General features: G+C 28.6%; 2 protein-coding genes across 5 annotated transcripts in view; one reads left to right on the forward strand and one right to left on the reverse strand.

The window, feature by feature from the left end:
* Window positions 1-2,564, forward strand: part of LOC107439645 (uncharacterized) — a 69,748-nt gene extending 67,184 nt beyond the window's left edge. Inside the window, exon 16 of the mRNA XM_016052312.4 lies at window positions 97-2,564. Coding sequence (XP_015907798.3) covers window positions 97-336 — 240 coding nt within the window. The 3' untranslated portion in view covers window positions 337-2,564. The remainder of the gene's footprint in view (window positions 1-96) is intronic.
* Window positions 2,565-8,239: 5,675 nt separating this feature from the next.
* LOC107439649 (uncharacterized) overlaps window positions 8,240-27,974 on the reverse strand; it is a 51,465-nt gene continuing 31,730 nt past the window's right edge. For all 4 annotated transcript variants that reach the window (XM_087161388.1, XM_087161383.1, XM_087161396.1 and 1 more), the window contains 9 exons: window positions 27,275-27,573; window positions 26,173-26,445; window positions 24,894-24,978; window positions 22,970-23,147; window positions 21,491-21,675; window positions 19,210-19,362; window positions 18,983-19,072; window positions 18,290-18,394; window positions 8,240-16,407 (listed from right to left, as the gene is read on the reverse strand). In XM_087161388.1, coding sequence (XP_087017514.1) covers window positions 13,616-16,407; window positions 18,290-18,394; window positions 18,983-19,072; window positions 19,210-19,362; window positions 21,491-21,675; window positions 22,970-23,147; window positions 24,894-24,978; window positions 26,173-26,445; window positions 27,275-27,573 — 4,160 coding nt within the window. In that variant the 3' untranslated portion in view covers window positions 8,240-13,615. The remainder of the gene's footprint in view (window positions 16,408-18,289; window positions 18,395-18,982; window positions 19,073-19,209; window positions 19,363-21,490; window positions 21,676-22,969; window positions 23,148-24,893; window positions 24,979-26,172; window positions 26,446-27,274; window positions 27,574-27,974) is intronic.

The following is a 27,974-nucleotide window of genomic DNA, read 5'->3' on the forward strand; positions in this document are numbered from 1 at the left end:
AAATTTGTAATGTAATTAACAAATTTTTATTTGGATGTGATAAAATTATATAATTTATTCTTCAAAAGTTTTTAACTTAACTTTACTAATTTATAGGTCTACCTATATTTGGGGCACATCTGTGTGACTTTTGGTTTGGCATTCATCTTTTCATTGGCATTTGAGTTACCTTTCTTGAATCTGGAAAAGCTTGTCACAAAACGCTTAGACCAAAACAAAAGAAAAAGAAGAGCTTCTTTCACCCATTTCCATTTCAACTGGCAACATCCAGAACACCCTGAATTAAAAGATTCAGTTGTGCTCATGCGCAGAAGAACTGACAGGTTTTTAACATAAAATACCATTCCTACTTTCAACAGTATAAATTAACTGCTACTGGGTAGTAACCCACAGGTTTTCACTCATATTTCATCTTCAGGAGGTTACTTCTGAGCATTTTTTTTAATGCTGTCAAAATGAAAATTCCTTGCAGAGAAAAAATTTTAATTTTATTACTCAACATCTCCATGAATGAGTTTAAATGTACACTGAGCGGCAACTTAATTATGACTGCTGTCCCTCAATATCTCTGTTATTCACATTTTACCTGTAATTATAGCCTTGAATTTTGTTGGCACAATTGCTTTGAGAGGTTGGCAGATTGTTTTTGGCATCTGAGACCGAACTAGAAGAATAGAATTTTGCAATCGTGTGAAGCTGGATAGTAGAGGATTGAGATGATGGATGATTCTTTCAATTGTATCTCTCAAATGTCCAATAGGATAAAGATATGGGGATTGTATGACTATAAAAAAAAGCCTCCATATACTGATCTTTTATAATTACAGCAATATGGGAAAACACATTGTCTTGTTCAAAAAAGTACCCCTCGAGATAAGGATCAATCATTAGAATTGCAGATTGTACTTGGTTAGTAACAATGTTTAGATTATCTTTCTCTATCTTTACTTTATCCCACAAATACCTAATGGGATAGAGATTTTGGGATTGTAGGAGTCAATGCAATAAAAATAAAGCCTCCTTGTTCTTTATACCTATTTTTTATAATTACAGCAATATGGTAAGACACATTATCTTGTAACCCTTTGAGATAACGATAAATCATTAGTATTGCAGGTTGTACATGGTTAGTAATGATGTTTAGATATATCTTCCTCTACTAACACACCACTAAAATAAGTTTTTTAAGCATAATATACTACACCAATCGTTAGTTGTTTTCGTCTTATGGCCCTTGTCAATACTAGCAAGCCTATTTTAAGGTAAGAGGGGTGCGCTTCTTTTTGTTTTTCAATGGCGCCATCTATGGCCAAGAATTTGTCTTCTGCCACAGGCGTTCGTTACATCATGTTTTACAGGAAGGACACATTCAGATTGTAATTTTTGACCTGAACCAGAGCATGATCAATTCCTAATGCCCAGAAGTATTGATTTGTTACAAGAACTTGGAGGACCTGGTGATCCCAACAGATTTAGCTTGCACCAGTCACCATTTTGTACATGGGGAATCTTTGGCCGACGGGGATCAAACCCACAACCTCTTGGACATGGGCCCAACGCCAGGCAATTCCTGCCCACACCAATCTTTTAGCAGCAACATTAAGATGCAATAGTTCATTTGCATGAGAGGGTCAGGCTATTAAATATCATAATAAAGGGACGCTCAATGTAAAGTATTTAGAATCTTAGTTATCAGAGGGTTCAAGCCTTTTTCCAAATAATCTTTACAAAAAGTACAATTTGTTAATTGCCTTAATTGTAAAAGTATATTACGATGTATTTTGATGTGACTAGTTTTTCAAGGACTGTTTTCAAAAATACTTTTGAATTTATTCAATGGCAAGAATGAAAAAATATATGTTCATCATAGTAGATTTTATTGGAGATTTCTATGGTGGTAAACATTGCATTTATTATGTATTGGTGCAAAAATACAAAGATATGTTGGTAGTTAAGAAAGATAAGGTATTTTAAGATTTTTATCTACAGTAAATGATTTCAATAATTAAGATTATCATATATTTATTGCTTATTTGAAAAATATTTCTTTGAAAATTCTATTACCCATAAGAAGTTTTGAAGATATCATTACATCTATATAAATACTATGTAGTTTTTTGTTAATTGTATTATATTTAAATAGTTTGAGACACAAATTTTCACATGATCTAAGAATTGTAATTGTTTTTCAATTTATAACTACTCTTGTTTGTCTTGTTAAGATCTGTTTGGTAGAAAATGTTGAAGTTGTTGTATATTAAGTAAATTGTACCTCATACTTTAAAATATATATTTTATAAAGCAAAAAGAAGAAGAAAACAATTTTCTGTTTAACATAGGATTGAATTGGAGTGTTTGTCCAAATTAAATTTCTGTGATATAAATCTGTACTTTTTATTAAAAAAAGTTTACATTGCCATTTTCATTAACCTTTTGATTATATTCAAAAGATGATTTAATTTCATTATTGTAGGTCATCACACATCTTTGTTTGTATAGAAAAGTTCATCTATTATGTAAAATATTATTTTTTGTACATAAATAAAAACATTTCTTATTCAAAACAGTTTCATTTGTTTGAAGGGTTACAAGAATTTATACTTGCTTAATTTACAAAAAGCATATATGAACATACACTTTTTTTAGCATATATGAACATACTTTATTTGCAATCAGAAAATTAAATTTTAGTTAAACTTTGAAAGAAATAATTTCATAAATCATAACTTGCTGAGTTTCTTTCAGAGCTGTGGTGGTGGTAGTTGAAATTTTATTTTCAGAGAGCTTAACTCCATGTTATATTTGTTTAAAATTTTCACAATAGAAGAAAAAAAAATTTAAAAGTATAATTGAACAAAATATTGAAATTGTGCAAAACATTAGAAGCTTCTTCTTCATAAGCTCAACAGCCTTTCATAGGCCAAGGCTGACTCGCAGATTTTCCTCCATCTGGCCCTGTCCGGTGCAGCGGCCCGCCATCGGTTGACTCCCGATAGCTTGAGGTCCTTTTCAACGTCGTCTATCCATCTTGTAGGTGGTCGTCCCCTACGTCTCGTCCCTTCAATTTTGGAAAAAGTCACTTTTTTGGCAGGGACGGCATCAGAATTTCTGAAGAGGTGGCCCAGCCACCTAATACGTGATGCTTTAATAGTTCTCATAATGTCGGTCCCACCGAATTTGTCATATTTTTTGTAAATTTCGTGGTTGTAAAGAATTCTCCTTACGTTATTCTCTCGAAGAGATCCAAAGATTTTCCTCAAAATTTTTCTTTCAAAAATTAGCAGTTTTTTCTCCTCTGTTTTGTTTAGGGTTCAGCACTCACTTCCATACGTAACTATAGGCCTGATTAAAGTTTTGTAAATGTTTAACTTTGTCTTCACACTGATGAACTTGGATTTGAGTTGGTTTCTGAGGCCCTAGAAACTTCTGTTAGCCTTGAAAATTCTGTTATTTATTTCGATTTTCAGGTTGTTGTGGCTAGACATCAAGGTTCCTAAGTACTTGAACTGGTTAACGTTTCAAAAGATTAAGTCATTATCTCCAGAGGGGATCGATCAGGAGTTTTATTTGTTGCGATCAAAAACTTGGTTTTGTCTGCATTTATAACTAGTCCCATCTCCTTTGCCGCACTCTCAAGCGCTACAAAAGCGTCAATGACTGAGCGTTTTGTTCTTCCAACTATGTCAATATCATCAGCAAAAGCGAGTAGTTGGACAGTTCTTTGTAAGATTGTTCCATTTGTGTTGATACCAAAGTCTCTAATGGCCTTTTCCAAAGCTATGTTAAATAGCAGGCAAGAAAGGGAATCACCCTGTCTCTGGCCTTTTTCGGTGAAGAATGGTTCAGAGAGACTTGACGAGATTTTTATTCTGCACGAAACTCTTTTGAGTGTCATTCTTGTGAGGCTGATTAGCTTCTTTGGGATGTTAAACTCCAACATAGCCTCAAGTAGTTTTCCTCGGTTGATGCTGTCGTAGGCAGCTTTAAAGTCAATAAATAAGTGGTATGTGTTGATGTTATACTCTTTGGTTTTCTCCAAGATCTGCCTGATAGTATGCAATTGGTCAGTCGTTGTTTTTCCTTTCTGGAATCCGCATTGGTTATTTCCAATGATTCCCGAGGTGTAGGTCTCCAATCGCTTGCATAAAATAATAGAGAAGATCTTGTACGCAATATTTAGAAGGGTAATTCCCCTGTAGTTTTCACATTCGAGTTTATCACTTTTCTTGTATATAGGGCAAATAGATCCTTCATCCCACTCAACATTAGAAGCTAGATCAATCAATATATCACATGCACACTGATAAATATAAATATCTTAATAACAACAAGATTTGGTGAATATTCATGAAGTAGCAAACTACTACACGTGATACATATATTCATTTGCACATTTTTTAACTGAATTTTAACTTTAGCTAAACAAACTTGATTTTGGAACTTATTAAATCTAAATATAACTTAATAATTTATTATTTTAATAGTAATTCAATCAATAAATTCTAGGATCGAAAATTTTCAAATCTGATAAATTAAGTCTGAGATAAGTTATAATATTTGAGTTTTTTTTCTTCACATAATTATAAATATTGGTCTAAATAATTTTCATAATATCAAAAACCTCTTTTCTTCTTTAACTCTAAGCACATAACTTTTAACCCTTTGCACTCGAGAAGTGACTGTCAGTCACCACTGTCACCTGTAAATTACCCACCACTCTAATTGTGAAACTTTTTTCACCTTAATGTTTAGTTACCATTTCATTCAGTGATCTCTTTGTATTATAAGGTAAGTTTGTAAAAAAATCTTTCAAAATGTTAGTGATTGCATCCATTTTTTTAACAGCTGAAAGAACTTCGAGTGCAAAGGGTTAACTTAAGAACACGATAATGTGGAATCCTGGTTTCTTTGATGTTAGAGAAAGTTAAAAATGTCATTTTTTTGTTCCAAAATTAAGAGGGGACATATATCTTTTGAACTTGTACAAAACAACAAATATAAAATAATATTTTTTTTTTTTACAGCAATATCAAAATTTGTTACTTAAACATTCGAATTAAAAAATTGTTTTTTTATATTTTAGAAACCATTTAACCTATTTTGTTCAAATTTAAGAATCCTTTAAAGATTTTGAAGTTAAAAAGAATCTAAAAACACAACAAAAGTTTTGTTTCACAAAAAATTCAATGTTATTATACACGTCCGGAATTACTAATGAAAAAAAAAAGAAAAAAACAGAAGACATTCTTACTTTTAATTTTAACAGCGAGAATAGTTATGAACTTTTAACATTTATCTTTCTGTAAAATCTAAAGTTTGAATGAAATAATAATTTAAAAGTTTACCATAAATTAAAACAAATTACATTGTTTCTAATCCTTCACAGTATAGCCTCAGTTATATCAAATCCACAAGTCCAAACGCTCTGGCAAAGTCACGCATCAAAGTCAGTCGCAAAAGAATGTACTCCAAGGAAAAATTCCAGACAATCAAGGATGTGTTCGGGGAAGCAGGTTTCAATTTGCAAGAAGAAAAAAAAAATTATTGTTTAATTTTTATATCTCAAAAACTATTTAACAAATTGTATTCCAATTTAAAATTTTGTTAAGCGAGAGGATCTGAAAATATGAGAGAGTTCAGCCTCACTCACATAATAAAAATTAAAGGCAAATTGAATAATAACAATAGGTATTCATATTTTAAATTTCTCAGAAAGGAAGATTGTAAGGTATACCCAAGATGTCCTCAATTCTTCTCACAAATAAACTGGTTAGTTTGTTTTTCTTAATGAAATTAGTAAATTGTTTGTCTGTGAATCACAAATAATATCCTATTTTTCCATATGATAATAAAAATCTTGGAATAAATTGAACCATCAATCTTGATTTCATTTAAGAGACAAAAAACAAACTAATTAAAACAAATAGCTTGTAAAATGTTAGGCCATTAAATTAGTATAATTTTTATAAAATAGGTAACAGCTAGGGATGTTACAAATTAATGGCGATAATTGCTCTTTTGAAACACATTATAAAATATATTGCAAAATCAAGACTGAGATAAACCATTCACAAAATAATTAAAGTTCTTAAGTAATATTTGACTGATTAATTTTCTATTAATATTTAGTAACTCATGTTTTTCCTAAGTAATCTTAAATAACAAAGCTAAATAATAAAAAAAAAGGCCCAGAAAAAAGAAAACATTATAGGCCAAGACATATTTGTGCTAAAAAAATGTCTACCATCGACTAGTATAGACCAAACCCCACTAAAGATCAACTTACGTTTTTTTTCTTTCTGTATTATTGTACCAGTGTATGATAATGGCTTGTATTTTAAATCAATAATTTGTTTATTTTTCTAAAAGCAAACTAAACAATATCTTTCTCTATTTTATGAATTTATTTTTTACAGCAAGCGAGGGAAATCACTGATAAAACCAGTAGCTTTTTCCCTAAAGCCATTTATTTCTTTATTTTTCCTTTCAACTTTATTTTTTGTCCTAGTGCTATAAATTTCTTTTTTTAAAAAAATCGTAATTTAACTTTGGGTAGCATTTTAAAACATGGCTGGAAAGAAACCAGATCAAAAAATCAGATCATATTTATATTCCAAATTTTTTTTACTGTTTCTAGGGCAAGGCGCTTCTAAACAAGCAAATTATGTTCAATCAATCCCATTCTCTCATTGCAATGTTACATTATTACTTGATCATTTAGCAATAAATATAAAAAATAATGCTTTTAAAATTTATTTTATTTTTAACTGAAAATTATTGTTGCATTTTTAAGGAAATAAAAGAAATTTAATTTAAAAAAACAATTGGAAGAGAGATATTAATTGGCAGAATTTCCATTGAATTTTTTCTCAAAACTGATTTCAGTCCCCAGGACTGAAGAGTGGCATCCATTCAACATACTATCTTAATACAGTCAAACCCCGCTATAGTGAATACGGTTTATAGTGAACTCCCGGATATAGTGAACGAAATGTTCGGACCCGTGCCTTGCTATATTCGGATGTTATTTTTTGTGGATATAGTGAACCAAAAAAGTGAGGAAGTGGGATATAATGAACTTTTTTCTGTCTTCAACTGATTTTTTTGATAATAATTTTAAAATTTCTACTTCAAAAAAAATTACATATACCGATTTTCAAAACCATCTATGGAGGGGAATGTAGCGATAAGCATTTTTCTTGTTTGCTTCTTTTATCTCGCTTTCCCATCCCTAAACAAACAAAGCAGATGTTTCCAACCCAGGCAGACGATACCTCTGTAAGGTGTCAGTCAGATCAATATGCATTTTATGTCATGGGTAGGACACTAATATGTGTTGATAAGGCCTTCATTTCAACTCCTTTTTGCTCTCAGTTCAGTTTAAAAAATCCTGCAAACAAGTGTCTCAAATTTAACTATGGCGAGCAGTAAACGTAAAACGTTCTCCATTGATGATAAAATGGGCATAATCAGAAAAATTGAAAATGGATGCAATCAAGCTGATATTTGCAGGGAATATAAACTATCCAAATCTGCAGTTTGTAACATATAGAAAAATAGGCAATTAATAATTTCTGCTCATGAAAAAAATTTAGATGGCAGAAAAAAGTTGAGAAAAACAGATCACAAGGATGTTGAAGAAGCATTACTGAATGGGTTCACCAATCGAAGTATCTGGACAACACAAATGTCGATGAATTTGCTAAGCTATTTTATGAGACTACTTTTATGTGCTCGAATGGCAGGTTAGACAGATTTAAGAAGCGGAATAACATAAATTCAGGAAAAATTATCCGAGAGTCGGGAAGTTTTTCCATATCTGATGTTGAGGATTGCTCATCAGCTAAAGATTACTAATTTTTTTTTGTACGCAAGACAAAGAGTAATGGAAAATAATACATTTTTTGCTACTACATAATATTTTTCAGTCATTTATTTGAACAATGTGTAATAAAAGGGAGGAGTTTGGGAACCATTAGTTAAATTGTCTGCGTAACGGATATAGTGAACTCCCGGTTATAGTGAACAGAAATTTCGGTTCCTTGAAGGTTCACTATAGCGGGGTTTGACTGTATTCTATTCACAAATTTATTAATGAACCTAAGCTTTTAACCAACATTTTATAAGTTTAGCTAATTACATTAAACATTTTAAAAGAAGTCAGTGATTGCACAGGAATACTATTCTCATACGATTTCCGTATAAAAATATGCCAAGAGAAGAATAAAGATAACTGAAATTAATTTATATAAACAATTTTATTTGTCATAAAGAAATATTTCATGTTGACTAAATCAAAGATACACAAACATGCATACACTCAATCAAACATAATGTTACCAGATGATTGATATTTTTCTAATGGCAAGTCAATGACTAGTCAGTATATGAGCACCATGAAAGTATAGGAGGAGAATTGGTTAACAGCTACGACATATACAAAAGCAGACACACTAACATTTTTATGATGTACAATTTGATTACTATTTATCATTTGATTTCTTTTTTGTAAAAGATGTAAAATCATTTGCAAAGTAAGCATAAAAATTGATTATATAATACAGATATCTATATATATATTACACAATTTTATAGTAAAATTTAAATCGAGTCATAGCACATTTTCGGACTTAGTAAACAATTTTAAATACATATATATATATTCTTCATCAAGAGCTTATATAAATATACACTTCTGAAAGTCACATTTTATTAAAAGGATTAAAAAAATTGCTATCTGCTTGAGTATATGCAGCGCCAAATATTCATTCATTTTTTTTAAAATTTACATATTACACTAATGTTGTTAAAATAAAAGTACAAATGCATAACATTTTGGAAGAATTATTTTACATAAAATAGTTACTTTAAGATTTCTTAATTAGTAATAGTAATAACACAGCAACGTCTTAAAATAAACCAAATTAAAAACTTAAATATATTATGTATTTTAGGCCAACTAAAAAAAAAAATCATTAAATAATTTATACTGTATTTAATAAAAACAAATACAATACAAATGCAGAATTTTATGAGAAAAATATTTTTTGAAAACAGTAACTTTAATTTATCAATTAGTAATAAACTATCAATAGCACAAATAGGCATTATAGCTATAAGAAAATTTTAAAAATCCTTTGACAATTTTAAAACAATCAAATGTTTAAAAGGTTATTTAAATGTATATTTTTGATTAATGTGAAGAAAAAAAAATTCACAAACTCAAATTTCAAGCAATTACTTTACTTGCATGTAGAACTCACATACTTAGCTTGTAGACTATTAATCCCAAAAGAAAGCATAATCTTTAAAAATTTGATTTACATTTTACCAGCAACATTTTTTTTTATAATACAGTAGAATAACGACTTTCTGTCAGATGGGGAAAAAAAAAGTTGAAATAAATAAATATTATTCTAAAGGAATTACTTGTTCTGTGCATCCATGTGAACTAAAAACTTATTCTATTAGTTACAGGGATGAAAGTACCAGTTAGCAAAAAAAGCTGAATTCTACATAAAGGCAATCAAACATTATGAAATTAATAAATGTATGGAGCTTAAAAAGCTGAATTCAGAGTAAAAGCTGAAAACTTTCATGCCTGTAGTTAGTAAAAAAATTCAGCTCTTATTTCTTAGTTTTATTTGACATTTTCAATACAAACTTGCATGAGAGCTTAACTTTCAAGAGCTCAGTAACAAAAGTAGAAACAAGGAACATGTGAAAGGAAATAATAAAAAGTTATACTTAAAAAAAAAAAAATGTTGCTGGTTTAATACCATTTATTAAAACTAACTTAGATTTATCTCATCCTTTATTATCTAAAAAACAAACAAACAAAAAAAACAGATAAAATTTATTTCTGAAGCACATAATGATAAAATTCTTTCATTTAAATAAATTCATTCAATTTTCTGAACATAAAGCTATTCTTTCATTTATGTTTACAAAAACTCTCATTCACAGAAATGGACCAGCCATACAATGGCTACATAGACACGCCACACAATATATTTTCTGTATCTACATCGAGTAGGAAATAACAACTATATTGCTAGAATAATAAATGAATCTGCACTTTGGCACTTTAAATATACAGTCAAACTACACAGAGAAGTAAAAAATTTTTGTTTCACATTTTTGGAATAAAAAAATCTAATAAAAAGCAAAGCTCACTACTTTGGTGTTCAGTCATCCATTATTAGTATTTCTTTTATGTATAAAATGTTTTAAAAGTTCATAATTTACATGATACAATATAAAGAGCATTGTTTTGACTTTGAGAAAAAAGTTGACAATAAACTGCAATATTTAGAAGTAAAATATTGGTAAATAACTAATAATTTTAATTTTATTATATATCTTAAATATTGAAAGAAATGACTTGCATTTTGGTAATGTAAGGGAACGTAAATAGAGTATTGGCAACATAGTGTAGAACGTCAGAATTTGGGAGCAATGATGGGTTAATAAAAAACAGTTAATCTAGGGTTAGGGTTTGAATGCTGTAGGATTAAATGAAGCCTAAAAATTAGCTATCATATATGACAGACATATAGTGGGTTTAAGCAATCAGTGCACATTAAAACTTATTTTCTAATGATGCATCTGCACTAAACAAGAGCACTGTCATTCAACATATTGCCATCTGTAATCCAACAACTTCCTAACATTTGGAAAAGTTGCTAAAATTTGTTAGGCATTATATAGAAAGAATATAGTACAATTATTTTATACAATTGCATTCTTAAATGTTTTCGATCTTTGTTGTCAATACTTCAATTACAACCCTTGTAAAGACACAAAAGTATTTGCATAGTGAAATGTACAATGTACATTTCTTAATAATGGCAGCAAGGCTAAAAAACAAAGTTTTGGTTAATCCATACCACATATAAAAAACATCTATTGGCTATAATGGTTTAACAGTCTTAATCTTTGAAGATAAATTTCATCTGCACTGTTTCTGTTAAATAAGTCACTTAACTTGTATACTTTTGGAACTGTCAAAAATAGGAACAGGCATACAAAGCTTTTATCAACAAAGGTATATCCAAAACTATTACCATTGTTGTTTTATTTGTTTAGAAGATTGAAAAGAAATTAAATTTGTTTAGGCTGAATAGCAATTAATTTTGTTTTGTACATTGAATAGTATATTTAACCTCACAATTACGGTTAAGCTCACACAAACCTGACTTAATTTCAAATTAAATTGATTACTGATTTCATTAATTTATAATAAATATTTTTTTTTCCTTTACTAAAATATTTTTTATTTAATTGACTTTAAGGCGAGTAATTAAAGTAATTTATTTCTTTTCAAATAAGGAAGGATTTAGTATAACAAATATTTAATTTTTATAGGAGACATAAAATCTTTGCTTATATGAAAGTGAATATATTTTTATTAAATAGGACTAATAACATAACGCAAGAAAACAAATATCAAGGGACAAAAATAGGGGAATGAATACTATGTGAAGAATTAGAAGCAAATTTTTACTAGCATTTCTGAGGCTTACAGTAATAAGGTATTACTTTTAAAAAGCAATTATATATTATATAATTATTAATAAACCTAAAATGAAAAATTTAGCGGAAAAATAGAAGGGAAAATATTTAGAGATAAAACATTTTTAAGCTAGTTAATAAAATGTCTAAACAGATATATAAAGATATCTGTAGAAAATTAAATACATCGTACAAAATTAAAGTATTAAAACAAATACATATAAAATGAACTCAAAGTTAAAAAAGACATTTTAAAAGGCTAAAGCAACTTAAAATAGCTCATTTATCAGATATATTTCATTGTAGAATCCAAATTCATCCAAAAGCTGTAGTGCTGTTATATATATATATATATATATATATATATATATATATATATATATATATATATATATATATATATATATATATATATATATATATATATATATATATATATATGTATATATATATATATATTTTTAACTGTCATTGGTTCCAAATGCTTCTTTATAAATACCACACTTCTGTAGAAATTTTGCCACTTCTCCCTGGATTAAAACTCTTCATTACAAAACAAAAACAGTACAATGGTCAAATAATTATAGTTTTGACATAGGGATAAACATTTCTTTTAAAAGTTGATTGTAAATAAAATAGCTGCTGGTCAAATAAAAAACTTAATAATTTAATGTTGAGTGTTCAACAAAGTTGAAACGTCTTTATGGAAATCTATAAGCGTTTAAGTGAACAGATTAAACGGTTACTCAATTGTGTACTGTTTTTAACATCTTGAGGGAAATGAATTGAGTCAATTTTAAAAATGGAAAAAAAAAAAAAAAATGCTCATTGCAGTTTTTAAAAATATTAAATTACTTATTCTTTAATATTTTATGACTGAGCTTTTTAATAAAAGTGAATGCATTTATTTTAGATTTACCATGCTAAAGACACAATAAACCATAAAAATAACATACTGCTATAAATTTTAATAGCCCAACAAATAACAATGCTATAAAAAATTTTATAGAAAAAAAAAATTATGTAATTGTAAAATAGTTTATTTAAAAAATTTTCTTGATTTGGAAACAAATGGGAAAAGAATGGAAAAATTAAGAAGTTTATTTCCCAGTTGATTCTTTTTTGATTGAAATTTTATAAATATTGTTTAGATAGGAAAGAATAAATATACTAGAATGCAAAAATGAAAACATACATTCCTAAAGAAATTATCACAATTTCAGAACACAATAAACAACACAAAACAATACTAATAATTGATTTAACACACATAATTACATATTCACATAATATATACAAAATTAAAAAATGGTTAGAAAATATCAAGGATATTAGGGATATAAATTCAATCATTAAAAAAATTATAATACTACAGTCTCCATCATCTATAAAGAATTTATTTTCACATAAAATGAAAGATGGTCTATAAAGTTTCATTAACTTACAAATAAAAAAAAATCTAGCTACTAATAATAATTTTAATAATAATCTAGCTAAAAAATAAATTTTGTTGAATTTTTTGGCATGGAAATATTTGTTCCCCTTTCTCTATCAAAAACGATGTAATATATTTTTTTTTGTATAGTTGAAAAAACTTGTATTTATATTAAACTTGCATTATTTAAATTTATTTTTTGCTAAAACCTATGCATAGATAAATAAAGATTCAGTCCATTTCATAAATTATAAATGCACTTAAAATAAATTAATACAAGTTTTAAATAAAATTCTTGGTATAAATTGTAAACTGATTCTCACTTTACAAAAAGAGGACCATATTTTTTTAAAACAAACTATCGATATAGTTCAGATTCTAAGAATACAGATCATATTTATAAAATATGATAAATCAATAATACTAAAGAGAATAAAAATGAGGTACGTCAGTCTGTTTAAAATGAAGAGCTTTATCATCGCAAACTAAAGTCATTTTGGGATTGGTATAAAAAAAAGGCACACAAGTGCCGTTCAGTTATTATTTTTCTTTCTTAAGCTTGAAATATTATAACGACTAGACAGTTTTCAAGTCGTTTTGACTCCTACCCACTAGATGTGCAGTAGGATAACCACAGAACAAAGATAGTACTGTACAAAAAATGTTTCATCGCTGTACAACATTAACAAGATCACGCACAGTATTTTGAAGGTCGGACAACAACTTCGCACTATCACTACTATTGTTACTATTGCAAGTCCTCAGCTGTTCGCCTTGGTTTTCTAGACGAGAGAGGAGTTCACGAAAACGAAACCGACCATGCGGAGGGATATATTCTGCATAGTTGGAACAGGATGAGCGAAAAAGTTGAACTTTATCAGTCAATTGAATAATGCTCATGCTACTTATGCTTGAGGCATTTCTAAGACCTACTATACTATTTTCTAAAGCATTGGAAATATCTATTATTGAAGCTTTGGTATTTGCAAGTTCCGATTTAGAGTCACTGTCATTTTCATTCTTTTCCAATAGCTTATCTTTATTGGTTTGTTCTAAACTAGATTGGGAAGTGGGGCTGTCTAAGCTTTTTGGGGTGTTTCTAGGAAACAATTGTGGTTTAAGAGCAGGTTTGGTAGGTTTAGTTACAGGTGCGACTGATGCCACGGGACGAACACCTTTCACTGGAGGTTTTTGGGGTACTTGAGGCTTTGAGACAGACACTGCTATTGCAGCATCGTTGACACTTTCCTGAGATTCACACCTCACTGACTGTGCAGCGTCATCTTTTTTGGTATCAGTGCTGCCATCTTTGTTCTGATTAATGTTAGATTTATTTTGCAATGGTGGAGATCCTTTCCATGTTAGTAAATTGTTTCTAGAGCCTTTTTCAGCCTCACCGGTATCAGATTGAGCACTACCAATAATTTTCTGATCTTTCGAATCTGGCAGTTCAAAGCTTCTTTTCATTCTAGATTCCAGCTGTTGAGCCATAATCTTTGGACAGACTTTTTTGAGTGTATCATTTGGTTTATCAACACTGTGACTATCTGCATCTTTTTCCCAGAGCTTCTTTAAACTGCTGATGCTCCCAGAACTGTGCCTTTTGCTCTCATCGTCTTCAACAAGATTGGTCTTATCTGGGTTAGTGATCTCCGTTATTTCATGCCGAGTATCACCATCAGATAGCACACTAGTGCGTTGAACAGGTGGAGCTATGCTATCTTTAAATTTATCTTCTTCTAGTGAAGCACACATGCGGTCTAAAACAGGTTTCGAATAGATAATACGCTTTTTATCCTGTTCGGGTGCATGATTCAACAAATTACTGGTGGTTTCCGAATTATCACATTGAGAATTGTTGCTAATAATTTTGTCAGTTTTTGATATAGGCTTAGGAATTTGTTCTGCAGCAGGAATTTTTTTAACAGTTTTATCAGGATTCCCTTGAAGAGTATTACTGGCAATAGATTCAGTTTCTGCAGCTTTTTTGCGTGCCTTCATCTTCAAGCTTTCAAATAGTTCGGTTACTAATTGAGCAGCAGGATTAGCAGGTGGCGCCGGAGCGGGTGTCGACTTATACCGAGAATTAGAAACGGGTTTCAGATTCTGTCTGAATGTTGAGGCATTTGACACAAATGCGGAATTTTCATTGGAGATGTCCTTAGAATTCGACGTAGGGAAGGAGGAAAATTCGCCAGTTACTTTGGGTTCTTTAAATTGCTGAGGGCTGTTTGCATTGGATCCTAATGAGGAAGCGTTTGGGCTCTGGGCATGATCAGATGCAGAATTGGACATAGGAGACTTTTCAGTATTTCTACCGAGATGTTCATCCATAGAACCACTTTTTACAATACTATTTTTTGGTGGACTAGGTGGTCTATCTTTCGGACGTTTCTTTAGTGTGCGCCTTACAAGACCACATCCAAAAGGTGGTGGTGACTGGTTATAAGCGAGTCTTTCATCTTCCACAGAATCTCTATGCTTCAGATTTACACCAAAGAGAGACCCATTTTCCCTCACATTTTCATGGTTATCTTTACTATCCTCTATTTTGTTCATCTTTTGCAAATAACGATCAGTCTTTTTATTGCGGGGCAGACGGGGAGAGGGAACGGGTTTAATTGCCAAGTGATGAGTTTCAGGAATTGAGCCCGTTTCGAACACCTCGCTAGATTTTGTGTGAGTTAAATCTGACTTCTGTCTTTGCAATACACCATGGTTGAAATACCTAGATATATCAGAATTCTGGGGTATATTGGCATGGGTTGCAGTAAATGTGTCACAAGCTATACGACTGACTAATTCCCCAGTTTGAGAATACATTAAATCAGAGTTAACTTCTTTAAGTACATCGAGTTCCGATTCAAGAACGGGTTCTGGTTGAGAACCTGCGTGCAATCCATGTTGGCGTAGAGATTCTAAATAAGCCCCTATCCTAGCTCCTTTGGGTAGAGTTCCATATCGATTTATTGCCCTTTTCACATTTTGAACTTCTAAAGCTGCTATTTGAACTTTTTTAGGTTGCGATTTGTTATTTATTTGTGCATTGTCTTTCATTCTTTGCTGGATGTTAGGAGGGTAAGTTCTGGTCTTTTTAAGTTTTTGTTGGGAAAGTGCCTGAGCTGTATTCGGAACACTTAAAGCCGAGGTAGCCGTGTGACTTTCGGAATCTTCTGTGTCAGGAGTTCTCTCTTGGATATCACTTTCTGTTTCCCCAGCACTGCTATTTAAATCTTGCAATTCTTTATTTATGTTTTCAAACACTCTTTCTAAGCCATTAACAGCTTCTTTTGAGCCTTCAGATCCATCCTCTCCCATTTTATCTTGGTATGTGCTATCTCGGAAGGAACTTGTTCTTTTAGGAGGAACAGGTGCAGTTTTGCTTCGGGGACCAGATCTACGTAATTGAACTATTGTTGACTTAGCAACAACAGGTTTTGATTGCACATTAGAGCGTCCTATTGAATAAGAAAGAAATGCAATTTAATATGCAGACAATGTTTTAAGTTAAAATACAATATATAATTTTCAAAAGCAGCATTAAAAGAATGATTAATTATGAATTAAAGGAATGAATAAAAACTGTTAACCAACAAAAAATATTTTAATTTCAATGACTTTAAAATTTTAAAACAAAATTAATATTATTAACTAATTATAATTTAAAACGGATTTTTTTGTTGTTGATATAATACACACACATATAATATTTTATATAATACATCATACAGTAAACAGGATTAATTTCATAGTAGCAAAAAAAAAAAAAAAAGACAAATAAAGAAAGGTGGGGAGATAGACTGTATTCAGGGATGAGAGTAGTCAGAAAGTGAAAAAGAGGAAATCCAAGAATATATATATATATATATATATAAAAACAAAAATTTGTCAAAAAAAGTGCGATTTTTAAATTTGTAAACCTTGTGATTATAAATCCCGATATGAGGCTTTTAAATCACGTGAATAAGAACCTCTACATCGAATTTAAAAAATGCGAACATACAAATCATGATGCGTAATTTTTAGATCAAGATGCATAATTTTAAAATCGCGAGATATTACAACGGCAAAAACGAATCACGACATTGGATTTTAAGCTCGCGTAGCTACATAGAGTTTTAAAAGCTCGTAAATACAAATCGCGATATTGGTTTTTTAAATCTCGTAAATAAGAATCGCAATGTACAATGTTTAAATGGCCTGAATAAGAATCGCAACGTTCAACTTTTAAATCAGGTAAATACGAAAATCGATGATTGATATTAAAATCGCGTGAATAAAAATCGACATATTTGCAGAGTCTGGACTTGGGATTTCTAAAAGGCTTGTTTGAATTGTTTTTTGTTTACACAATAAATAAAAATTTACAAGATTAATTGAATGAGCAAATAAATATTTTCACCGCAAATTCACCTCTATTTTTCCCCCCGCTTTTTTTTGTTCGCTTTCACTCCAGAATACAAGAAGCAACGACGTCTAAATTACGAAAATACGAGCTATCCCGCTGATGGATAAAAAATACGGAAAATCTTATTTTCTGTGCGTGAAATCGGAGAAAATAGCTAATATAAGTAAACATGCGAAAGGGTTAGCAGCTAGGACGTAGTTTGAATTTTCTGTTTTTCGTCGAAAATCGTAAACAAATATAATTATTTGACTTCAACGACTGAATTTTTAAAAAAAAAAAAAAAAAACGGGATATTTATAAATAAATAAAAAAAACGAAACTTTTAGAGAATCTGAGTTTTTGATAAAACGGCTGAAGTTCGAGAGACAAAAGCGAAAAAAATCTCTTCCCTGTATAAAGGTCAACCAGTTTTATCCCAAGGAAATGATTTTTAGAAAAACTTCAGATGGAGGAATGAGGACTTCAATAATTTTGATCCGCGGAAAATTAAATTCCTCATAAAATATTTTAACTTGTGCAAATAACAATTTCAGCGGAAATTAGCGGAAAAATCTGAGAAAAAGTGGAAATCCGCGGAAGAATCTCATCCCTGTGTATTGTAAATAATGTATGCTCCAGAAAAAGACTTTCAATGCCCGAAGAGAGTGCCACAATGTTATTTAAATCATTTATAAACTAATAATTTTTTCAGTTCATTTCAACAATAGCAGTAGTAGAGAAGTGAGGTGAAAATAAAAGTTAAAAAAGAAAAAACAGCATCAGGATTTGATAAAGTGACTAGATTCAAATTCATTTTCCTTGCAGAAAATTCAAGAGATACATTTATAAACAATCAAGCAGTCGATCATAAATGAAACTAAAAAGTTAATATCCCTCAAAAAGATTTATCAGAAAATGTAATTCTCATATAAAGAAATATCTAAAAAGTTTACCTTGTTCAACTTCTTCAGATGCTAGAGCTTGAATATTACCACTACTTCCATCATGCTTCTTAAAATTTGAAGGTGGGGCTTGTTGTTCTAACTGTTTTTCAACCTCTGAAAAAAAATTGAAAGCATTTTTTTTAATTATTCCCTTAATTCAATTAACTTTATACAAGATGTCCTCTTAATTTCAGAACTAAACTTCTCCCGGCTAAACTGACATAATTCCAGACCATATTTGTGCTATAAACAATATTTCATCAAATATATTTTTTATTCAATCTCTGATAATGAACTATCTCTTAATAGAAATGTATTAAAAGGACTGAAATTTCTTTTGGCGAATGTTACACTTCCATACAAATTATGGATAGAAGAAAATTTGTGCAACATTCATAAAAATTTTATAGTTTTCACTATCTTACTTGTGATTAAGTACGTTAAAAGCAAGTTAAAAACAATGATTGTGTTGTAAATAGTATATTAGAACTGAAAATATGGTTATAAGTATATCAATTTTTCAAGTTTTAGTTAAAAATGTACCATTCCTTGACAATATCCTAACTTCTTTCCTAAAATTAAATTCCTTGAAAATTCCAGGTTCTCACAGGTTTCCCTGATCTCTTAGGAACCCTCAATTTAAAAGTAAAATTATGAATCCATTTAAAATAGAAAAAGTAACAAGGGATCAAAAAGCAGTACCTTCAGTTATACTTGAGTTCTGGAACATTGTTTCTAGTGTAAGGTGAATTTCTTTGAATGTGGGCCTTTCTGATGGTTCCCAATGCCAGCCTAAAAAAAAAAAAACATTTTTGATTGTTTGTACAATTACAAATCCTGTTACATCATTTTAATAATTAATATAAAAATTTTATTTAACAATAAGTAATTCTTTCTTAAAATTATTAAAAATATCCAACATAACTTACATTGTCGCATCAGCTCGTAAACCCTTGGAGGACATCCAGGAGGACATTCCATCCTATAACCGGATTCTAACATGTGGTATACATCTGTTAAGTCCACACCGGGATATGGAGACATTCCATAAGTGGCAATTTCCCACAGGAGAATGCCAAATGCTGTAAATAAATAAAACCATAGTGAAAAAGTTAGTTTATTATTGCGTTTAGTTTATTTTTGCTGAACTCTTTTGGGAGCAATATTGAACTCGTTTAAGAAAGATAAATCAAGCAATTTAATTTTAATTATTAAACATATGCCTAATTTTTTTTATTTTTAAATCTGCTTAAAACTGCAAAATGGCCATTTTCTATAAAAATACCATAGAACTTGCAGGGCTAGGCAAAGACAATAATTACGTATAGCACATTTGCATGTGCAATTATTTATTTTAATTAAAATTTATTTATTTTAATTAATGTATGTGCAATTATTTATTTTAATTATATATTTTAATTAAATAGAAATTTCAGATTTGATTCACTTTAACTAAACTTGGCGGTAACAACTTAGATGCAGACCCAATCACCTATTAGATATGTTATACTACTTTAACTGTATTTTCATGTCACAAAAAGAGAGTATCAGAAAAATAGGACAATGAGTAAACATTGAAACTTAACAAGGTTGATGATGAATTTCTTTTTAAAGAAATTTTTTTTTTCTTCCTAGAATCACAATTTCAGAGTCATGATTCTAAAAATCAAATGAAAATAATAACTGTACCTTTTTTTGAAAATTCTTGAAAAAATTGAGGAAAAACATGTGTTATAATATAGAATGAAAAGCATTGGTTTAAACCAAGATTGACAAAATTTTAGCATGCGTCTGTTTTTAGCGCCCTTAACTATGGTTGAAAACATAAAGTTAAAAACCTGTAAAATTGCATTTATGTATTGCTATAAATAATATAATTCATATTTTAAATGACACATTGCAGGTAGTACTTGAACTCAAATATTGAATACTTTTCTAACATAATTTAATACTAGCTAAACATATAATAAAATTTTATTACACATTATATTTTAAATATAGATCACTATGTATACCTAAAAATTTATATCTGCAGATAGTAGCCTGTGGCCAGTAGACTCTAGTAACTTAGTAGTCACTTTTCCTCAAGCCTAATGGATAGGTGACCGATATCGATAGGTCATTTAATGGCTACTTTTTACAAAATTTCTTTCTGTTTGGATAAAATTATATTAAAAAAAAAAATTCATATTTGGAATAATTTATGGCTATAAAACGTTAATGAGACAATAAAAATAATATAAATATGTGACAAAATTTAGTTAAACATACTGACTTTAAAGAATATTATTTAAAAATAAATATTTGGGGTGGCAAAACACATTTAACGTATATGTTACAATTTTGAAATAGATGAATTGTTAAAGAACTCTCCTTTCATATGAATCTTTTTATTACAAGTTGATTGATTCTGAAGGATCGAAATTTTGAATGGAAACAAACATTTTAATGAAAATTCTGTTTTCGAGTTTTTCAGCATTGATGTACATTAATCTTTAAATGGTTTAATTCGCCACTTTTTTTGTTGACTTGCCACGTGGCGAGAGCTTATTTTCAGGTCTACCACTATATGCTAATAAAAAATTAGAAAAAAAAATATTGGATCTATAACGGTCAAGTTGTTTTAAACATTGCTATATTGTTGTTGAAAACAAACTTTTAGTAGATAAAGAACTCAGTCATTCATTAAATAAAAAGTCAAGGTATCACCCATCATTTCTTTAAGTCAAGGTATTACTAATTTTTAAATTTAAATTCTTAGAAATGCTATTTCCTCAGAAGTTAAGGTCTTGAAAGATCTAAGACAATCTTGACAGATCACGTGATCTAACATGCATTAAAATTATTAACATATTAAACTGAAACAATACGTCATAAATTTTTCAGCAATATTTTAAGATATCAACAAGTTAGCACACAAGTTTTCAGGATATTTGTATAAAAAAAAAGAAACATAAAAATTATTGTAAAAAGTCATCACATGTTTAAGAATGTTAAAACAAGAAAGAGAGCTTTATTATATTCAAAAAATAATAACATAATTTTGCCACAAAAATATATATAAAAACAGTATTACGTTATCACTATTAAAATGCATTTAAAAATGCTATTTTTTTGCTCCATATTAAAATAAGAATTTATACTAATTGGAAAATTTAAATTATAGAGTAATCTTAATAAGCATAAAAAAAACTATTAGGAATATCATACCCCACACGTCAGACTTCGTAGAAAATTTATTATAAGCTAAACCTTCAGGAGCGGTCCATTTAATAGGAAATTTTGCACCAGCATGTGCAGTGTATGTGTCATCACGCATTAATCTTGCTAAACCAAAGTCAGCAACTTTCACTAAGTGATTTTCTCCAACCAAGCAGTTTCTGGCAGCCAAGTCCCTAGAAAAAACAATAAAGGGAATATTATTTTTTGTAATTAGTATTTTTTGAAGTACTTTGGGATTATCCTGTCGACCTATCAATGCTCGTGAAATGCGCAAATCCTATGGCGCCATCATAATGAAAAGCAATTTCCAAAATAAACATTCTAAACAAATTAAATTTATCAAATAATGATAAAATAATAATAACAAAAAAAATGCAAGTGTAAAAATATATAATAAAAAAGTGTAATAAAAAGAATCAAAACAAAGTAAAAACCTCTATTTTTTTTTAATTTTAATAATTACACATTGAATTATTCTTGAATCCAATCATATACATTATTATAAATCATTTTGACGGCCAAAAATCCTTGATAGCTTTTAAAGTACTGAGGTATTTCTTGTTTCGTCGAACTCCATTATCATAAACACGATAAAATTTGCGGTTATTGCCACAGAAGCTATCGTTTGTCGATAATATCGGGTTTGGCGAAAATGGTTGACGAGATAATCCAAAGTACCTTTTTTGATTATTGTTCAAGATTAAAGATATAAAACTAGAAGTGTTTCATTATTATAGAACAAAGTAATTATATATAACTTATTACACATTTTATGATATATTTATATTATACATTTAACGATATTATTATATTTAGTTTTATAATTATTTAAAGATGCAGCAATTAAGTTTTATTTACATTTACTAATCATTGTAAATTTAATGTTAAACTGTAAACTGTCAATGTATGCAATTAAAAAAATGAATCAATATTTAAAAATATTAAGCAATATTAAGAATTACACTGCTAAATTATCGATTTGGAAAGTTTTTATAATAATTCAAAATTTAAGAACAGTTTAAAAACAAATTTTGGGATGAAGTTACAACAGCAACAGAGAAAAATGATTAAGTATACATTAAGATTAAGTATACAAACAAAATAAAAACTAAATCTATTTGTGTAAATAAACAAGCTGCAATAGAAAGTTTTGAGATCATTGAATTGAAATAATTTTTTTATTTTGACGTAACAATCAATTTATAGTCAAGATATAAAAATGAATGAAGAGCAATTGTGTGAGTTGGTGAGCTTCTTACTGTTAACATAAAAAGATATAATTAGAACAAGAAAAAAAAACTAAGTACAAAGTGTTTAAAAAAATATCCAGAATTGGTTTTAGTTATTAAAATAAACATAAGAGGTTTAGATGATTAAGTTTCTATTGTGACTATTTTTAACATGGTACTATTACAAATTCAACTAATAAAAATACTATACAGATGCTATATAATTGAAATATATTACCTGTGAATGAAGCTGTGTGATTCTAAATAAGACATAGCAGATGCAATTTGAGTGGCCATATACATGAGGACTACTGCATTTATTTCGTCTCTATTGGCATTTCTTAAGTAATCTAATAAATTACCACAAGGCATGAATTCTGTTATTATGTAAAATGGAGGCTCTCGTGTACAAACACCTAAAGAAAAAAGAAATATTAATTGTAAAGATTATGGAATATTTTTTACATCTTTTGATAGCTTTATAATTAAATTAAATATATATAAAGATATTATACATGATTAAATGTGCATTAACCCGTCTGATCATCCCACGATATCCACAGGCAACTCAAATGTTGCAAAATCTGCTCATCCCACGATTTTTGCTGGAATGTGTTTCTGTTCCTTGATTGAGGAGCACATTTTGCCTTTTCCCCATAACCTCGTCTTTTCACCGTATTATACTACATAACAGAATTAGCATAACCATGTAACTGAAACATTTTTGTGGTAAAAAATAAAGAGCTACAAATAGATTTTTGTTTTCAATTTAGTCACGACAGTGAATTAATGAGTTTTACATTAGTATAGAAATAAAAAGTTAAATGTTACATTGATTGTTAAGAAAAGAATAAAATATTTATATTAGCTTTTAATAAAATGTAATAAAAATGAAATAATTGGATTAAGAATTATTAAAAAAAAATAATAAATTTAAGAAATTTCAAAGTTAGGAAATATGTAATGCCTATTGTAGCATCACAATTGTGCTTTACACTTTTTTCTTGAACTTCTATGAAATTTCAAGATACTATATTAACTTTAATATTATTGTGCCGACGAAAAAATGGTGTTCACTTTACAGTAAAAATAAATACATCTTAATTAAATAATACTTGAATCTCAAATTTTGACAGCTTTCAGAAGTTGGTACAACTCAGTCTTATACATTTGTATTAGGTTGATAATAATGTATTATCGATTTATGTTGATATAAAATTATCATTATTTTAGAAAGTCCTATAAAATATCTAAAAATAGAAAGTATTATAAATTATCTAAAAATAATAATAGAGCTTAAGATATCTCAAAAGTATGTTACTTAAAGTTTATTTAATGCTTTATAGAAATTTAAATTAACAAAAATATTTTTTTTTCTTCTTAATATCACCTCAAAATTTAATCTAGGAATTAAAAAATAATAATAATTCAATTATGCTTGATAATATTTAGTAGACGAAAAAGTCACAATTAGCCAGGGTTGTTACAAGGTTTTTAAGAGAAGTTTTTCTGAAAATTTTAAATAATAACAGTTTTAAAAAGAACTTTAGGCAGAAAGCTATTTTTTACATCATGCATTTTATAATTAATTTATAACAGAAAGCAAAATAAATGTTAATTCCAAAAAAAATAATAATAATTGTAATAAAACAAAAGAATTAGGCAGAATCAAACTAAGAGTCAATAACAAAAAAAGCAATTTATAGAGATACAAAAATATTTTTAAGAAATTACTATTAAAAAGGCCTTCTTTTGAATTAAAATGGTCAAAATTGATTACAATACTTTTTTAATTGATTTATTACACTTGAAGCATTATAAATAATCATGTAATTTAAAAGCTATGAAACCAAAAATATTCATTTTTTAAAAGGAGCATTTTTGTTTCCAGATTGTATAGTTTCTGTTTTGGTTTGCATCCCTAACTATTACAAATATTCATGAAAAAGAAAAAAAATAATGCATAATAAAATATTCTCTTAAAAAGGAATTCAAATAATTTGCTTGATTTAATCCCTTTACAATTTTTTTACAATATTCATATTGTAGCATTTAAAAATAAAAAAAATATTCACTTTTACAAACAGACAATTAAATGCAGAAACTTGAGCATAGATAAAAAATAAATCAAACTTTATTATTGAACTGAATAATATACATACCTAGTAGTTGCACTAAATTCGGATGTTTCATTTCTTTCATGATAGCTGCTTCTTCTAAGAAATCTTTTAGGGCCATTGTGTCTTCCTATAAAAAAATTTAAAAAAAGAAATGTCAATGATTAATTCAGTTTTAAGACTATAAAGTTGAAAAATAAGCAGAATGCATCAAAGATCTTATTACAATCTAGACATTGCCTTTTATCCACCACTCACCAATTCACATTTGATGAAAAATTGTTATCTTAAGGTTATTTTATTTGAAAATTCCAAAACTAATTAAAAGTTTTGAACATTTTGGTACTTTTTAGTAATATTGTGGAAGAAATAGTTTTTAATATAAATTTCGTCAGCATCTTTTCCACCACTTGAGAACTTATTTATAAATCACATTTTCGGCCTCATAACACATCAATGAGTTTGAGCAAATCAGTTGATCTAGTTTTTTTTGGTGTGTTTAATTTAGTTGAAATTAATACACTATTCCCCATGAACATTGCACAAATTACATGATTGAAATAATGCTTTTATAACATTATCACTAACTAAAAATATATCTTAAAAAAACTGTGAATAAAAAATAAACTCATTTATAGCAAAGAGATATTAATTAAAATGAGTAAATAACAGAGACAACAAATTAAAAATAAAATTTTGTCATGAATCAAATTTATTTCATGCTAAGAAATACTCAAAAATGGCTGATATAACCAATGCAAATAAAGAGTACTAATAAAATGGATTTAATTAAATAAATGAATTTATTTAATGAAATGGATTTATTTAATTAAATAATGATATATAATAAAATTATATATCATTAATTAATTTGTCTAACATTCAGAAATGTTACACAAATAGAAAAAAAATATTGAAAAAACAAAGTTACATGAAATTGATAGATTATTTTAACAAACATGCCACAATAGTTATGGGGAAAAAAATAGAACTTTACATTTATAAAAATTTTTATGTTACGGGTCATATTTCAGAAGATTTCAAGAAAATTCTACATATAAATTGATCTCCATTTTCACTGAAATTAAGAGAAACGAAAAATAGATTCGTACATCAGAAAATCATAAATTTTTCAAATTGTCATTTTCGAGACATTTGGTAGACATGGCAGTTTATTCAAATAAATTTACTGAACTAATTGCAAATCTCAGTAAAAATTTTCCTGGGTAGATACAGTTGTTAACAAAGAATCAAAGTTTGATACAAAGTGATCTAACAAAAAACTTCTAACAGATTTAAAGATGAGAACAATAAGTAAGTTTACCTTTAGCGTTTTAACAGCAACAGTAACATTGTATCGTTTCCAAATTGCTTCATAGACATCTCCATACTGTCCTCCACCCAATTTGTGTTTCATTACAATATCAGTTCGATCGATTTCCCATTCATCAGGCTCAGGACTCAATGCAAACACTGTAGGTTTGTTTCTTTTAGGTGCAGGGTAAAGCAACAAAGTTATTAAACCATCTGCATGCATAGAGTGGTGATGGACGAGCTCTGCTAAAGTGTTAAATCTGCATTCGGATGTCACAAAAACCTGTAAATCATAAGACCAACTATGAGGACCCACTAATTTTAAAAAATTAGTTAATCAATGAAATTAACAACATTTTAGCAATGAATATAGCAACCAATTAATATTGTATGTTGTTGAAAGAGTATTACACATAAAGAACCTGTAACACATACAACGATTACATATCAATTTTGTAAAATTTAGTTTTTTAAATAACAAAAATATAGGAAAAGATACAAATATGAATTAAAATATGTTTTCGAAACATCATTATATGGATTTAAATAATATAACAATGGTATAATAAAAAAAAAAAAAACAATTTTAAAAGCTTCTTAAGCTTTAACTTTAAGAAAAGAAGTATATAGTTTTAAAAGTATGATAAAAAAATAACATTTGGAAGATTAAAAAAAGAAAAAATATATAGAAAATTAAAAAAAAGAAGAAAAAAAAAAGAAAGAAAAATAAAGGCTAGAGTAAAATTAGCAATCATATAAGCATGAATGATTTACTTCATATTTAACTATTTAACAAAGTCAAATAAAAGGAATAAATAAAAAAATTGGTTAATCATTTAATTAATATATTTACATTCAACAAATATTTTAGTAAAAATGCTTTTTCTCCCTCGCAATTTTGCATAATTTTAGATTGTGAAAATTTTGTATTATGCTCTTAAATTTTAAGAAGTATAAGTACATTTCAACCTTTTCAAATAATTGGATATTTTCCGACAGAAATTTTTATGAACTTTTCAGATGACTTTTTTTATAACAATTAATTTATTAAGAATTATTTTTTACTAACTATTTTACTAACAAAACTATTTTTTAAGAATGTTGAGCATTACCTTACTGTCTGTATCTTCACTTATCCGATAATGGTAGACTCTCCCTTCATAACGCAAAGAAATAGACCTCTGACCAGGGCTGCTTTCACTTTCTCTAACAAGAAAGCTGCCATTAATGCCACTACTCAATAGGTACTCAGCTGCATTACGAGAGATGGGCCCATGATACCAAGAATGCTTTTCTAAGCTGTTCACGGGAGTGATGTAATTGCTTGGCACCCAGCCCACCTGACAAGTTCTCGATTGAGCTTCACACCATTCACCAGTTCGGTTGTAGGAAAGGACCCTCACTTGTTCACCTGAAACATGCAGTTAGATTAAATATTGCACAAATTTTAAAATTAAAAGCCAGAACATTTTTAGCGTGTACGAAAAACACTAATCAAATAAAACAGAAGTTGAAGATAAGAATAATATACCCAAAATATCAAAAACCAAACTTTTGAGCTGAAAAAGATTTATAAGGTAATTATTTTCAATTTCAGAAAAAAAATTTGTTTTCTTTATTTTAAAATTTAAAATGATTTAACCCCTTAACAATCGGTTAATTTCCATGAAAGCGATTTTTTTTATTTTTATCCCTGATTAGTGCTGACACCTAGTTTAAAATAAACTATCTACAATTACCTTAAAATATCCTGGTACTGCCACCTGGTGTGTAAAATGAGAAATAAAATGTTTTCCGGGCGAAAGAAATGAA

The sequence above is a fragment of the Parasteatoda tepidariorum genome, chromosome 1 (assembly GCF_982258835.1).
Source record: "Parasteatoda tepidariorum strain Cologne lab strain chromosome 1, Ptep-v5.0, whole genome shotgun sequence".
Lineage (NCBI taxonomy): Eukaryota > Metazoa > Arthropoda > Arachnida > Araneae > Theridiidae > Parasteatoda > Parasteatoda tepidariorum.